Source organism: Capsicum annuum, chromosome 6 (genome assembly GCF_002878395.1).
Source record: "Capsicum annuum cultivar UCD-10X-F1 chromosome 6, UCD10Xv1.1, whole genome shotgun sequence".
NCBI classification, from domain to species: Eukaryota; Viridiplantae; Streptophyta; class Magnoliopsida; order Solanales; family Solanaceae; genus Capsicum; species Capsicum annuum.
The window spans coordinates 206,788,304-206,804,654 of record NC_061116.1 but is presented as its reverse complement, the minus strand read 5'-3'; the positions used below and the strand labels follow the sequence as shown (position 1 = coordinate 206,804,654).

General features: G+C 36.4%; 1 protein-coding gene across 1 annotated transcript in view; it reads left to right on the top strand.

The window, feature by feature from the left end:
* Positions 1–16,351, top strand: part of LOC107875969 (calcium-dependent protein kinase 24) — a 103,137-nt gene that overhangs the window by 63,314 nt on the left and 23,472 nt on the right. Inside the window, exon 2 of the mRNA XM_047414542.1 lies at positions 16,256–16,338. Coding sequence (XP_047270498.1) covers positions 16,256–16,338 — 83 coding nt within the window. The remainder of the gene's footprint in view (positions 1–16,255; positions 16,339–16,351) is intronic.

Below are 16,351 nucleotides of genomic sequence, written 5' to 3'. Positions count from 1 at the left end.
GTGGTAAAGTGATAATGTGGAATATTTTTATTGGGTGGCCAGTTTACCCAATAACCCAATAAGAAAAAAACAAACCGAACTAATAACCTAATAAAAAATTATAAAATTATTAAAAACTATTAACCCAATAACCAAATAACAATAAACTAATATCGATTTGGTTTATTGGTCGGTTCATTTTTAGCACACCCCTATAGCTGATTATGATTTAAATTGCACTAATTCAAAGTAAGATTTCATATGATTGAGCAATTAAAAGTGAAATTTAGTTTGAATAAGAAATGGGTTGTATCATGGAGGTCTCACCGAAGTATTTAAGCAAATATATCGATGATACCCTAACAACATATAGATATACAATGATGGTATCACAATGGACCGAAGAAATCCCCAATGTTATGATGTCAGCTTTAATATATATAGTTATGCTACCATTAATTAAAGACTGAAGCATAGATCAATGAAAAAGAGCAAATAAGTGAAAAAATTATATTATAGAGAGAACAAAGTTAAAGAAACAGAATCAAATGAAATTAGAAAAAAATAAATAAGTAGGAAAACAGAAATAAAAAGGACTAACAATATTAAATGAGAAGGCAGTAAAAAAATAAAGAATAATATGATTTCAAAAAAAAATGAAAAAGGAGGGAAAAAGAATTTAAAAATAAAAGGAGAAAAAAAGGAAAGAAAAAGAACAAGTAAAAAATTGAAAACCAAAGAGAAAATAAAAAATGAAATAACATAAAAATAAAAGGATCCAATAAAGGAGGAACAAATAGCAGGAGAAAAGATTTATAAAACACCCTCCATAAATGACAGATCATGAAATTAAATGTAAACTTCAAGAATTAAATAAATATATCCTAAAAAAGTCTCAAATATGGGTAAATATTAATAAAAAAGGCATATCTTAGATTCAAATAGCAACCCCATACTTTAATTTTTATTTGTACTCGAAAAACCACAAAACCTCTAAGTTTAAACCTTTCCTCAACTATGCAATTTCTTAGATTAACTTCACCTATACTTCAAATAAATTACAGGCTAGAGATTCTCAAACATTACATTAAACAATTCAAAACAAGAGACTCTCATCAAGATGATGCAACCTCTAAAACTGACACTCAAATATTATATATTAGGAAAATCATCACTCATTATTAAAATAATAAGTTGAATATAGCATGAATATTACGTCACCTGTGTTCTATCAATTCAAAAATATGCCCTCCCCCCCCACACACACACAATTCATAATGCATAATATTTTTGAGGCATATACATGAAATTAATTATCTTACTTTCTTAAAAAGATTTATATGTATGTGATGAGCCAAAATTTTATGGTTCATTAGCATTGGAGTGGCAGTCCGTCCGGCTATGCTTTATGGAGCAGAGTGTTGGCCAGTCAAGAACTCCTACATTCAACGATTGAAGGTGAAGGAAATAGGAATGTTGTGTTAGATGTGTGGACTTAATAGAGGGGATAGAGTTAGGAATGATACTATCAGGGAGAAGATGGAAGTGGCTTCGGTGGAGGACAAGATGCGAGAAGGAAGGTTGAGATGGCTTGGGCAGGTGATGAGGAAAGGCACGGATGCCCCAGTTTATAGGTGTGAGAGGCTAGCTTTGGATGGATTTAGGAAGAGTAAAGGTAGGCTAAATAAATGATTGATGGAGGTGATTAGACATGGAATGGAGCAACTACAGCTTACTGAGGACATGAACCTAGATAAGAAGGTGTGGAGGTCGTGGATAAGGGTAGAAGGATAGTGTGAGTGTGTGGGTTATAGAAAGGTATTAGAAGAGCTCTTTCATAGCTGGGTTAGTAATCCTAGGACTGTTTTCATTAGTAGAAGCCTCTAGTCAGAAGAGTTTGGGTGTGGTGGGTGTCTTTGGTCTGGAAGTATATGTTACTACAAGGTGGGTGTCCTATCTCTTATTTCTTATTTTGAATTGCTCGTATTTCTATTATTTCATATTTATCTGATATCTATTTTATTATTTCTTATTCCTTATTTATGTTATGTCATCCATCCTGCTTCATGTTTCACTACGGCCTTGTGTACTATTCTCTATTCTAAGCTGGGGGTCTACCGAAAATAGCCTTTCTACTTATTTGGAGGTAGCGGTATAGACTGCATACATTTACTGTAATACCCCACAAAATTCTTATGTTAACTCAGTCCTTTAAGCCTAATAAGGGGTCCCAAACATTTAGAAAATTTTAGCTAAGTATCAAGACTTAGAATCATTTTATCCTTCAAAATTTGGAGGATTTTATTTCCGACCTTCCCAGCCTTAGCTAGTCAATTTTTAAATTAATTCATGATCAGGGACACTTGTAGGTTATCTCAGGCGAGTTTTAAATTTTTTGTACTAGCGTAAGGCCGAGTTTTGATGCCCAAAATAGTGAAGGATTGCGATAGCCCCGTGTCGTGAGGGCCAATCAACCCAAGTAAAGGTAGTGCCACGATGGCTACTTGACCTGAATAGGGGTCACGTTGCGATGGATACTTAACCCAAGAAGGGGTCATGATCCGAGGGTAGCCCTTTTCAGCATTATTTTAATACGGGTTGTAGGGGCAAATGGGTCATTTTCCCTACCTTATTCAGCCTTCACACAAAATTAATCAGCCTATAGGGAAAAATTCATTCTTTCTCTCAAATTCTCTCAAGAACGAGCATTAGGGTTTTCCATTCAATATTTAAATCTTAATAATTCTACCATCAATCTTCTTAAAAACAAGCATAAAGGTATGTGAAGTGTTCATCCAAAGGACCTTTCACCCTTGGAGTTCAAGAAGCCCTTTTTAAAATATTAAATTATTATTTCTATGTTGTGGGTTGTTTGTATTCGGGTTAATCTTCTTGTGTGATTTCCAAGATGATGTCTTTAATGAATTTCATGAATTTATGTTAACATGTGGGTTAAAATATTTGAAATTGAAGTGATTAATATAGCCATGATGTATTGAATTATTATTCATGCCCAAGTATAATGTGATGTCTCCCATGTGTTTTCCAGAATACCTAAGTGAATTAAATGTGCAGTTTGATCCATTGTTGATCTTAATTATGAACTCATGAAAGAACTACATGTCTAAAGGACTCCCATGTTAAAGCTATGTCTTGAAGGTGTTTGTTGAAATGCCTATGTGAATTGTTAGTAGACTTATGATATGATAGCATACATCCCTATACATATACAAGTTCAAGATTTACAAGTGTTTGATGAAATGCCTTAGAAAGTGAATTTTGAACATGTAGCTATTATTGTGCCTTATGGATTTATGTTATTCTTTACTCTTTACGCTATCGAGTCCTGGGGGTATTTAATACCCAACAATTTAGCTGTATACCTAGAGCCAGTGTCAGTTATAGAATAGTCTTAGTTAGGTCATGATCAGTGGTACTTTCAGTTAGTTCCAGAATCAAGGAAAAACTCAGTAAACTTAGTACTAATCCAGTCTAGTTCAGAAACAGTTCAGTTAATACTAGTATGAACTAGGAAATCAGTTCAATATCTATTCAGTTAGGAGTAGGATTCAGCACCGAGTGAACCCAAGGATAGGGACTCACTTTCCAGTAGAGGGTGTGATTATTAGAAGCAATCCTTGCACTCCAGAACTACGTAGTCAGCGTAGGTTGAGACATCAAACCTGTCAGTCGAGAGTTTATAAGGTATTTTAACTTGTTAGTTGAGGGTTCCACTGTTCTCATTAGAGTACCTACCAAATGAGGGTATCTCTTAATTTTCCTTTACCCATAGCATGGTACTGGCACCCTTCCAACTGGGGTTACAGGTTGGACCCCAAAATTTATTTAGAAAAGGGGCATATCGATTAGATGCCTACCATAGTCTCAGTTTCAGATTCAGTCTCAGATTAGAACTCATTATAGTTCTACAGACTACAGGACTGTTAGATAGGTCATCCAGATAATTAGTAATACAGTATCAATAAACTTAGATATCAGTAAATTAGTATTCAGACTCAGTATCCAGTACCATCACAATTTCAGTTATAGTCTCTGTATGCATGCATACACTCCCATTTAGTCAGATCTATGTAATTCAGTTAGTATTGTTCATGCATCATGAATCTATGAATTTCGGCCTACCTCACTGAGCATACCAGTACATTCAAAGCACTGACGCATAATTTTTATGCTATAATATCTCATATCATAGGTTCAGACACACGGGCCCTAGAGCATCCTCAGTAATATAGCTCTCAGCAGATAGTGAAGTGGTGAGTCCACATATTTCGAGGACATGATTATTTTTAGCATTTTAGTTATTTCAACAGTCAGTCGGAGTTATTTAGGGACTTGTCCCATCAACTTCGTATTTCAGAAAGTTTAGAGGATTATCAGACTAGAGTGTTTTCAGACAGTTGTTTTCCAGCATTCAATTTTCTGTATACAGTATTGTTTTTAGATTTGAACCTTATGGAATTTTTTGCATTTACTTCCTTATTTTTATTTTACAATATTTTTATTATTCAGTGCTCACAGCAGGTACCAGTCATGGGTTAGCTAGTGGTCCTTCAGGATTATTAGCGTCGTGTAGCATCCGGTGTACAGACTCAGGGCATTACAAAACATGGTATCAAAGACTAAGGTTCAACAGAGTCCTATGAATTCTGAAAGCCACATCTAATAGAGTTTTGTGCATGGGTGTGTAACATGCCACACTTATGAAAAGGAGGCTATGAGATGTTTTAGGAATAGTTTCCCTTCTTTCAGTATTCATGTAATGCGAGTATCCATGAGCTCCAGTTAAACTTTCTATCTAATCGAAGTTTCTCTTCTATTTATAGATCGTGCCTCCCAAAATAACAAAGGGAAGAGGAACGAGAGACCAGCCAGAACCTCAGCCCGTCCAGCCAGATTCTATGGACAAACATGTCTCCTATGCTTAGTTCAGAACAACTTTCACCACCCTAGATCATGCTGTATAAGCCCATAATGAGCGTCTAGGTATTGTTCCGGCCAACCCAGTGGCCAACATAGTGGCTGCCAGGATTTGGGACTTCACTCGAATGAACCCTCCATCTTTCACCGTGTCTAAGTAAGATGAGGACCCATCAGGAATTTATTGATCAAGTGCAGAAAGTTACTGATATTATGGGGTTACGACTAATGAGAGTGTTAAGCTAGCTGCAAATCAGTTGTAGGATATGTCTCACTCGTGGTTCAAATAATGGAAAGCACAAAGAGTCACAGAGCAGGGTTCATGGAATGGGAGGAGTTTGCCACTACTTTTTTAGATAGGTTCTTCCCACAGGAGTTGAGAAAAGCAAAGGTTTTATAATTTATCAATCTGAAGTAGGGAAGTATGACGGTGAAAGAGTATTCTCTAAAGTTTACTCAATTAGACAAATTCGCTCCTCACGTGGTAGTAGATGCAGGTCTAAAATGAGCAAGTTTATGTTTGGGGTGAGTGATATTATGGTTAAGGAGTGTAGAACTGCGATGTTGATTAGTGAGATGGACTTTTCTAGACTGATGGTCCATTTTAAGAGCAGAAGAATAAGAAGAGAGAAGCAGAACAAGAGGGCTAGAACAGGTAGTTTAAACTTTGCTCAGCCTAAGTCAGAGGGTGGGAATCATTCTCAGTTCTGCCTGAAATCTTCAGTTCCATCCTCGTCTTTAGCTAGTGCTCCAGTTCCAAAATTCAAAGATTGAAAAAGAGATAGGGCATCAGGACCTAAACCTTGGGGTAGTGCAATCAGTGCCCGAATGAATCCTCTCTGCCAGCAGTGTGGCAGGAACCATCAGGGTGTCTGCAGAGTACGAAGTGATGTATGTTTTTTATATGGTAAGCCAGGCCACAGAGTCAGAGATTGTCCCAGTCAGGTTTCCAGGGTAAGTGTAACCGTCCTCTAGATTAGTCCGGTAACTCGAATCAGAGGGGTGCCTCATTGATAATGCGAAAACTTACACGTTAATTTAGTGAAAGGCGGTTGTCGTCAATATATTTACCCAACTTTAAAGTCAGGGTCGAATCCACAGGAAACAATGTGAGTGGCGATTAAACTAATTTAAAACTAAAACTACAAGTTAAATTCAAATAAGTGATACGAAAAGATAAAATGGGGGTTTTCAATTTACCAAGTGGTTTTTGGTACTTTAGTTTTAGTGTTTGTAGTCAAGAGTTTATAGAGAAACTAGAATTATGTTCACTAGGGCTTATGGCACATGACAAATGCTAAAGGTGACTCAAATTCTCATGGTGGTTAGGATAACAAGCCATCTTTATCGATGATATGCTCAAATGTCTCTCAAACTATTTAAGCGTCTAATTTCCTAATCCTCTCGGACTTAGGGAATCGCTATTCACTGCCCAGATTTTACCTCAGGTTAATCAACCTTATTACAGCGCTGATTATTAAATGAAGTATTTCTGAATCCTTTTGATAATTCACTTCCTACTGTATATGATTTCTTTCTCAAACAAATCAAAGTAGGTATGCCTACTGTTTGCAACCAACAGACATTAATTAAAATCTCAGAATTATCAAGAAATCCTAACACCTATTGAATCTTGAGTATTTAGGACCTCATCATGACCTAACCCTAGATCCCATAATTCAGGTTAATGGGGTTTAGCCACTCATGATGCTAAAATTGAAACAACTTCTTGTATCCATGCTTTGAAAGTTAAACTTACCACAAGAAGAATAATAACTAGTAAATCGCAGATTAGATCACAAAGGAAATCCCAAAATAATGGATATAATCTCTTCAAAATATTTGTTTTTTCAAGCCCAAAAATTAAAGAGAAAATATCAAAGTATATGCGTCTCAAAACTCAATGTGCGACTTATTGTGTGGAATAATAATACTAGAAAACCCTAAAACAAGGCTTTAAATTGTTTACCCTAATTATGGAAACAAAATAAATGTTACAGCTTTTTTTCTCGGAATAGACAACGACAACCGTGATAGCTTCTCAGGAGTCTGGCGACTTATCACGGATGTCGTCAGCTCATTTTGGCTTTTAGCTCTTGCTGTCTAAGATTGACGACCACGATGATGGCTTATCAGGATTTTGACGGCTTATCAAGAACATCGTCACATTTCTGCTCTAATTCTCATTTCCTTACTAAGTCTGATGGCATTCTTGACGCCTTATCACCATCCCCACGGCTTATCACAAAATGTCGTCATAGGTTTCAACTCAATCCAATTCTCTGGTTAAGGATGATGATATTCATGATGGCGTATCACAATTTTGACGTCTTATCACCAGATGTCGTCACAGGCTTCAACTCATGCAAATCTCTGGTTAAGGCTGATAACAACTGTGATAGCCTATCACAGGGTTGATGACTTATCACAAATGTCGTCAGCCACACTTCTCTTCAGATTTCTCCAGATTTCAACTTCTTTGCTTCCAAATCTTGTTCAATCTTGTTGGTTCTCTATCCCATCAGCTTAAACTGCAAAATCAAACATAAACAAATCAAAAACGACAAAAGTTGCTTAAGACTTCACAATTATTCTCAGTTAAAAGCCTTAGATGTGTTAGCGTCTGCTTACACAACAACTCCCTCAACTTAAAACAATTGCTTGTCCTCAAGCAACGACATGACACCATACTACGATGCTTAACCAAGACACACAAGATACCTATGACAGTCAATTATCAATTTTGGCTCAAAACACATTACCTTCTCCAAGTTCAATCACTTTAGCCTCAACTGTGTATATCAGTGAAGATCAACAATGTGACACACAGGAATCAAGATATGGCATCAAATTAGCAACAGTAACCATGCATATATACAAGTTACACTACCTAAACAAGTAAGCAACTAGCAATGCAACCAATGTTCCCTTACAACAAAGTAGTCCCTCTTCACTCATATATGAAATCAAGTATCTCAATGAGGGGATGGTCAAGAGACACTCACTCTCAAAAGGAAGTTCCAATCAATGTATTCCAAATACCATAAGCTTGCCCTTATTTTCATTGCCAAGGCTTTCAGACAGTTGAGTTCGGATCACTATAGGTCTTTTCTTCGGCTTTGTAATGTAGGCTTGGGGCTGGTATGATATGCAAAGATATTTAAAGTGACTATGCCTCCTTGGCACTACACTATTTTTGGGGTCTCACTGATCAACCTTTACTTAATTCTCTCCTTTCTTGATCACACATACTCCGGATGGATGTGGTATTTTTGACAATCATTTCTTCTTTTTTAAAACTTTTCTTTTCTTATTCTTTTTCCACCACACCCATCTTTTTATTCTTTTCTTTTATTCTATCTCTCTTCATACTCATTTATATCACGCACTCCTATGGTAGCAACCCTCAACTTAGGCGATTGCCTAAGTCAAAGTGCACAATGTCCAAGGAGAATCAGGGCCAAAACAGATTCATTGTAATACAAATTTGGAGGTGATAGGTATAATTAAAAGAATAGGCATTAAGGCTCAAAATCAGGATTAAGGGATATTATTCACACACGGAAGATCATTTAGGCTAAAAGTGGACTATTATTAACAACGGCCTAATATTCTTTCCTAACCGTTATCCTACAACCAAGGAAAGATAAACCGGGCAAGTTCTGGATTTAACACACAACGAAAACTAGGTAGCATCTCGCACACACATGGCACAAAGGTACATCAAAAGCTACTACCTATTTGGTTTATGAAATTGTTAGAAGTGATTATCATGTCCCTAGCACTAATTCCATAAAAAGATTCACAGTAGTCATATATAGATGCACATCACACAGTTACTAGATAGACAATTGGAGAGGTATTTATCATCCCCAAAAATCAACAAAAATAAGTCAACTACCGTAGATACTTATTTTTCTCCCAGTTAACCTAAACACATCACAAAATAAAACACAATACGTCTAAACATGCCGGCTCTACTAGGAACAAGACTCCGGGGGAAAAAAGGCACCACAACAAAAACCCTAAGAGGACATCAACACCTACAAGTAGCTCCACCCTCAACTTAAAATCATGCAATATCCCCAATGCGTTAAACCAAAATAAGAGAGTTAGAAACATACATGTGGTATCATGGGTGCGAAGATCTGATGTCAATAACATAATACGAATACAAACAACAAAATACCTTAGATTGCCTCCCAAGAAGCACTTAATTTAGTACCGCGGTACGACAAAATTTAGTCATCCTTTATCCCTCCACTTAGACGATGTGAATTATCGACCTATCTTTTGATCTATACATCTTTTAGGTCCATTGGGAAAATGTGAGGGCATGATAAGGAATGTTCTATCACGCCACTTCGAAGACTTGAACCGTTTGCCTAATTTTGCATTGAATTTTCATGTGGGATTATTAGGCAATGATGAGGATCTTAAAATTTCACTAAATGGACATCGATCTTTAAGCTTTTTGGCCTTCAAGATTGGGGCTGTAGTATACCTTTTTGGAAGGACAAACTCCAAAATGTAAGAATTGTCCTCCTTATTTTAAAAATTCATCATTTTCTTGGATGATTCGACTTTCATCACATCGACCAAGAATAATGTTGAAAAGTGGTTCAAATGAGGACCAACCCTCAATTTTGGAGTAGTATCCCTATTAGTATCTTTACCCCGAAATGGACTAGTGTCTTCACGAGAATTGTACTTGATTTCTTCTTTTGTCTCTAGCACCATTTTCTTAATCTTGGCATCATCCCTCATGGTTGGTTCGGTTGGTTGGAAAAATCTCTAAGGGTTGATCAACATCAATCTCCTCATCAGTATAGGATTCTTGATCCTCATTTTCACACTCTTTAGTGATTCTAAATGATTCCACAGACAAGATATCATCTAAACATAATGTAGAAGAGTGCTTTGGATGATTGACCTCGATATCCATGTCCTTATGAATGATTGGTCTCATGTCTTAATGCATATCACATATAATATCATACGTTTCTTTTTGGAGATCCAACATTTGTTGAAACATAACTTCAATGCCACTCTTTCCTGTGGTTCGTTCTTCCTTTACTTGATCATAGGACCTATAAAACTCATAAGAAGAACTAGAATTTGGGTTAGCACAATAGTGGGGAGGGGGCATTTGGGAAATCACTCTAATGTCCATCTTGACCACCACATACAAAACAATCATACTCCCCATAGGATGGATATTGTGCACACATCTCTCTCTGGGTAGCATATCTACAGTCTTGCCAAAAGAGAGGTCCATCACAATATGGACATGGATCATCAAGATACTATTTCCAACCACCAAGATTATGTTCATTCCACGATGCCATAGTAGTAAGTAAACTAAAATAAAAATCTACCTAACACAAGAAATAAATGAAAACCAAAAACAAATTTTACAAGTTTGAATTCAAGCAAGTAAGCTAAAATTCCAAACCAACTAAATACGCCAAATTGTTCCCCGACAACGGCACCATTTTTGGTAATGCTCAACTTACACGTTAATTTAGTATAAGGCGGTCGTCGTCAATATATTTACCTAACTTTAAAGTTGGGGTCGAATTCACAGGAAACAATGTGAATTGCGATTAAACTAATTTGAAACTAAAACTACAAGTTAAATTCAAACAAATGATACGAAAAGATAAAATGGGGGTTTTCAATTTACCAAGTATTTGTTGGTACTTTAGTTTTAGTATTTGTAGTCAAGAGTTTATAAAGAAACCAGAATTATGTTCACTAGGGATTATGGTACATGACAGATGCTAAAGGTGACTCAATATTCTCATGGTGGTTAGGATAACAAGCTATCTTTATTGATGACATGTTCAAATGTCTCTCAACCTATTTAAGCATCTAATTTACTAATGCTCTTGGACTTAGGGAATCGCTATTCACTGCCTAGATTTTACCTCAAGTTAATTAACCTAATTACAGCGCTAATTATTAAATGAAGTATTTCTGAGTCCCTGTTGATAATTCACTTCCTACTATATATGATTTCTTTTTCAAGCAAATCAAAATAGGTATGCCTACTGTTTGCAACCAACAGCATTAATTAAAATCTCAAAATTATCAAAAAATCCTAACACTTATTGAATCTTGAGTATTTAGCACCTCATCATGACCTAACCCTAGATCCCATAATTCAGGTTAATGGAGTTTAGCCACTCATGATGCTAAAATCGAAGCAACAACTTGTATTCATGCTTTGAAAGTTAAACTTACCATAAGAAGAATAAGTAGTGAATCGCAGATTAGATCACAAAGGAAATCCCAAAATAATGGATAGAATCTCTTTAAAATATTTGTTTTTTCAAGCCCAGAAAATTAGAGAGAAAATATCAAAGTATATGCGTCTCAAAACTCAATGTGCGGCTTCTTATGTTGAATAATAATACTAGAAAACCCTAAAACAAGGATTTAAATTGTTTACCCTAATTATGGAAATAAACTAAATATTACAACTTTTTTTCTCGGAATAGACGACGACATCCGTGATAGCTTATCAGGAGTCTAGCGACTTATCACGGATGTCGTCAGCTCATCTTGGTTTTTGGCTCTTGCTGTCTATGATTGACGACGACGATGATGGCTTATCAGGATTTTGACAGCTTATCAAGAACATTGTCATATTTTTGCTCTAATTCTCATCTCCTGTCTAAGTCTAGCGATATCCTTGACGCGTTATCACCATCCCGATGGCTTATCACAAAATGTCATCACAGGCTTCAACTCAATCCAATTCTCTGGTTAAGGATGACGATATTCATGACGGCATATCACACTTTTGACGTCTTATCACCAGATGTGGTCATAAGCTTTAACTCATGCCAAATCTGCAGTTAAGGCTGACGACAACTGTGATAGCCTATCATAGGACTGACGACTTATCACAAATGTCGTCAGCCACACTTCTCTTCAGATTTCTCCAGATTTTAACTTCTTTGCTTCCAAATCTTGTTGAATCTTGTTGATTCTCTATCCCATCAGCTTAAACTGCAAAATCAAACATAAACAAATAAAAAAAGACAAAAGTTGCTTAAGACTTCACAATTATTCTCAGTTAAAAGCCTTAGATGCGTTAGCGTCTGCTCACACATCACTCATCTAGTTCCACCAGTGGGGAGCGCCCCAATAGATTCTATGCTCTTCAGTCCCGATAGGATCAGGAAAATTCTCCTGATGTGGTCGCTGGTACGTTACAAGTTTATCATTTACATGTTTATGTTTTTCTAGATCCATGAGCTTCTTTGTCTTTTGTTACTCCATATATAGAAGTTGATTTCAGAGTCAGTCCTGAAATCCTAGCAGAGCTTTTCTCAGTCTCTGCCCAAGTGGGTAAATCCATCATAGCCTAGTGGGTATACAGGAACTGTCCAGTTGTGGTATCTCAGAAAGTCACTTCAGCAGACTTAGTCGAATTAGAGATGACTAATTTTGATGTCATTCTCAGCATGGATTGGCTTCATTCCTTCTATTCCTTAGTCGACTGCAGAAATAGAATTGTCTAGTTTCAGTTTCTAATGAGCTCGTCCTAGAGTGGAGGGGTAGTACTTCTATACTTAGGGATCAGCTCATTCTTACCTTCGAGCTAGAAAAATAATATCTAATGGGTGCGCCTACCATCTTTTCCTAGTCTAGGACTCCAAATAAGAAACCCCTACTCTTAAATCAGTGTTAGTAGCTAACGAATTCCCATAAGTATTTCCCAAAGATCTTTCTAGAGTCCTTCCTGAAAGGGAATTTGATTTCGGAATCAATCTCCCTCCAGATACTCAGCTCATCTCTATTCTGCCATACAAATGGCTCCAGTAGAACTCAGAGAATTAAAAGAGCAGTTAAAAGATATCCTAGATAAGGGATTCATCAGACCCAGTGTGTCCCGATAGGGCACACCAATTCTATTCGTTCTAAAGAAAGACAGATCTCTTAGAATGTGCATTATCTACAATCAGTTAAACAAAGTTACGGTCGAGAACAAGTATACATTTCCCAAAATCGATGACTTATTTGATAAACTTTAATGTGCCAGCTATTTCTCTAAGATAGACCTCAGATCTGGCTATCATTAGCTTTAAGTTAAGGAGTGTGACATCCATAAAACAGCCTTCAGAACTCGGTATGGTCACATCAAATTTTAGTCATGTTCTTTGGTCTTACCAATGCCCCAGCAGCTTCCATGGACTTGATGAACTTTGTGTTCAAGCAGTACTTGGACATGTTTGTCATAGTCTTCATACGTGATATCCATGTTTACTCCCACGGTGAACATAATTATGCAGACCATATTAGAAGAGTATTGCAGACTCTCAGAAACCATCAACTATTTGCCAAATTCATTAAATGCAAATTTTGGCTAGGGTTTGCTTAAGGTCAGTAGCTTTACTTTGCCATATAGTTTCCGGTGATGGCATTAGAGTTGATCCTCAAAAGACCAAAGCAGTGAGAAATTGGCCCAGACCCATATCTCCATCAGATATCAAGAGTTTCTTGGGTTTGGCTTGCTATTACTAATGATTTGTTGAGGGATTTTCATCTATTGCATCCCGTATGTCCATATTGACCCAGAAGAAGGTCAAATTTCAATGTAAGATTCTTATGAGTAGAGTTTTCAGGAGTTGAAAACTCGACTCACTACAGCTCCAGTTTTGACCCTACCAGATGGTTCCGATGGCTTAGTTATATACTGTGATGCATCAAGAGTAAGTTTGGGTTGTGTCCTCATAAAAAGAGGTAAGGTCATAGCCTACACCTCCAAACAGCTTAAACCCTATGAGAAGAACTATCCTCAGCAGTAGTTTTTGCCTTAAATATTTGGAGGCATTACTTATATGGGGTGCATGTTGATATGCTCACACACCATAAGAGCCTGCAGTATGTGTTCTCCCCAAAAGATCTTAACCTCTTTTAGAAAAGGTGGTTAGAATTGTTGAAAGATATCAACATGAGTATGTTATACCATCCAGGCAAGGCCAATGTAGTTTATGATGCTCTCTATAGGCTGTATATGGATAGTGTTGCTCATGTTGAGGACAGTAAGAAGAAGTTAGCTTAGGAAGTCCATCAGCTTGCCCGACTAGGTGCCTGCTTAGTCGACTTAGCAGAAGGTAGTGTATGGGTTCATAACAGTTCAAAATCATCTATAGTTTCTGAAGTAATGGAATAGCAGGATAGAGATCCCAGTCTAGTCAAATTTAAAGAATTAGTTAGAGATCAGAAGATAGGGGTTTTCTCCCAAAGGGGCTGTGGTGTTTTGCATTGGCAGGGTCGTCTGTGTGTGCCAGGTGTAGATGACTTGAGGCAGCGAATTCTTACAGAGGCGCATAGTAAGCATTACTCTATCCATCCAGGGGCCATGAAGTTGTATCATGATTTACGAGAAATCTATTGGTGGAGTGGGATGAAGAGAGACATTGCAAAGTTTGTAGCTAGGTGCTCTACATGTCAGCAGGTTAATATTGATCATCAAAAACCTAGTGGGTCCATGCAAAAGGTCAGCATTCCTACTTAGAAATGGGAAGAAGTGAACATGGACTTTGTAATGGGTTTGCCTCGTACTCGTCATCATCATGATTCAGTTTGAGTCATTGTAGCACTACAACATTTTAGTATTTTGGCTACATTAAATCTGGATCATGCTTGTAAAGTGTGGCCTGTACCATTTAAGACCATACTTTTAAAGTGTAGCCTAAGGTTTTAGTTTCTGGCCACATTACTTTTGAGAACGCTTAGAAAACATGGTCTTTAATTATACAGACCGCGCTTTATAAGTGTTGCCAAATCACGATATAATTGACAACACTTATTTACACATATGACTACAATTTTAAGTGTGGTATTATTATAATTCAAAAGACCACATTCTAGAAATGTGGCCTAAATTTTCATTAAATTTTTTCACACCCTCCAAAATATTTTACTCTCCTATTTATAATTGAAAAAAAAAAAAATAAGAACAGTAAATATTTAACAAATATATTGATCTTCTTTTTCCAAATATCTAAAAGATCACAAACTTACTCACTAAACCTTCTCCTTGCTCAAATATCTTCTCAAATCTCTCCAATCCATCATCTATTAAAGATATTTGCCCAAAATCATTGAATTTCTTGCTTAACTCAACTAAGTTAGCATATCAACCTAGAACCTAGAATATGGTGCTGGTAAGAGTTCTAGTGGATTAATTATGAGAGTTGTTTAGTGGTGGGTTAATTTGAGCTTTTTAAGAGGGTAAATTAAGTGAGATGTTATTGTTACTGCTAATTCATATGGCTCTTTCATGCTTGTTTCCTGCAATATGCTACTTATAGGGATTGCTGGTATGTTGTTCTACTCTTTATTCGTGTCTTTTTAACATTTCCTGAGTACAATTAGCAATAGATACTTGATCTGATAAGTAGAGTACAATAGAGATTTAAGGTTGTAGGAACTCTTTAGCTGTGCATATGATTTTCATAGTTCATAGAAGAATGCCATTTGTAGTGTCAGCGGGGAGAATTTTATTAATTCGTTTCTTGCGATAGAGTCTAACAGAGTAAAATTCAGCGTGATGACCTAAAACGTTCATCACGCTGAATAGATTGCCCATAGTTACTCATTAAAAGGGTAATACATTTTGAAAGCCATATGTGAGAAGTTTCCCAAATGTGCTTCTCGGAGGAAGGAGAAGTACTAACTTAGAAGGAATCTTAATTGAGATGGTGGACAAATCAAAAATCTCTTTTATTTTCTCTACAAACAAAGATAATGGCAAATTTGAGATATATTAGGATAAGTGGAATTGAGGAGACAGAGAAATCTTAATGTCTACGTTCTAGGTCAAGTCATTTTTCTGTAGATAGTGAAGATGGATTAGAACATTTACTAACTTCTTAGCTACAACATCGAGAAAGAATATGTCCTATAGCTCGTATACATTCTTTTAACAGGATTCTGAACTTATCACTTATAATTGACTCTTTATGATCTTTATGTGAAGAATTTTCTACAGCAAGAGCCCTATTGATGCAATTAGCATTGCTGACTTTTTATGATCACATGCTATGTTGCGCGGACACTTCCAGGTAACCTTTTGATATTTTAAACGGCCATTGAATCTACAGGACACTCTCTTCTCAATCGCAACCTAGTTTTGATTTAGATTCAAACTAGATTGCAATCTATTGAAAGAATTTCCTATAGCATATATGATCATCTCAGTTTCCTAAAATAGTTTGTCAGAAGTAAATATGTAGCACTATTTGCACTTTCAGCAGAATAGAAAAGTACCTCTTCTTTTTTCTTCTTACCTCCAGTGAATAACTTGTATCCACCATAGAAAAGCAAGCCCCAACCGAACAAAGATACAATCACAAAGACAGAAACTATTTTGTTACCAAAACTATTCTTGATGTTGCTCAGGTAATATATGTAA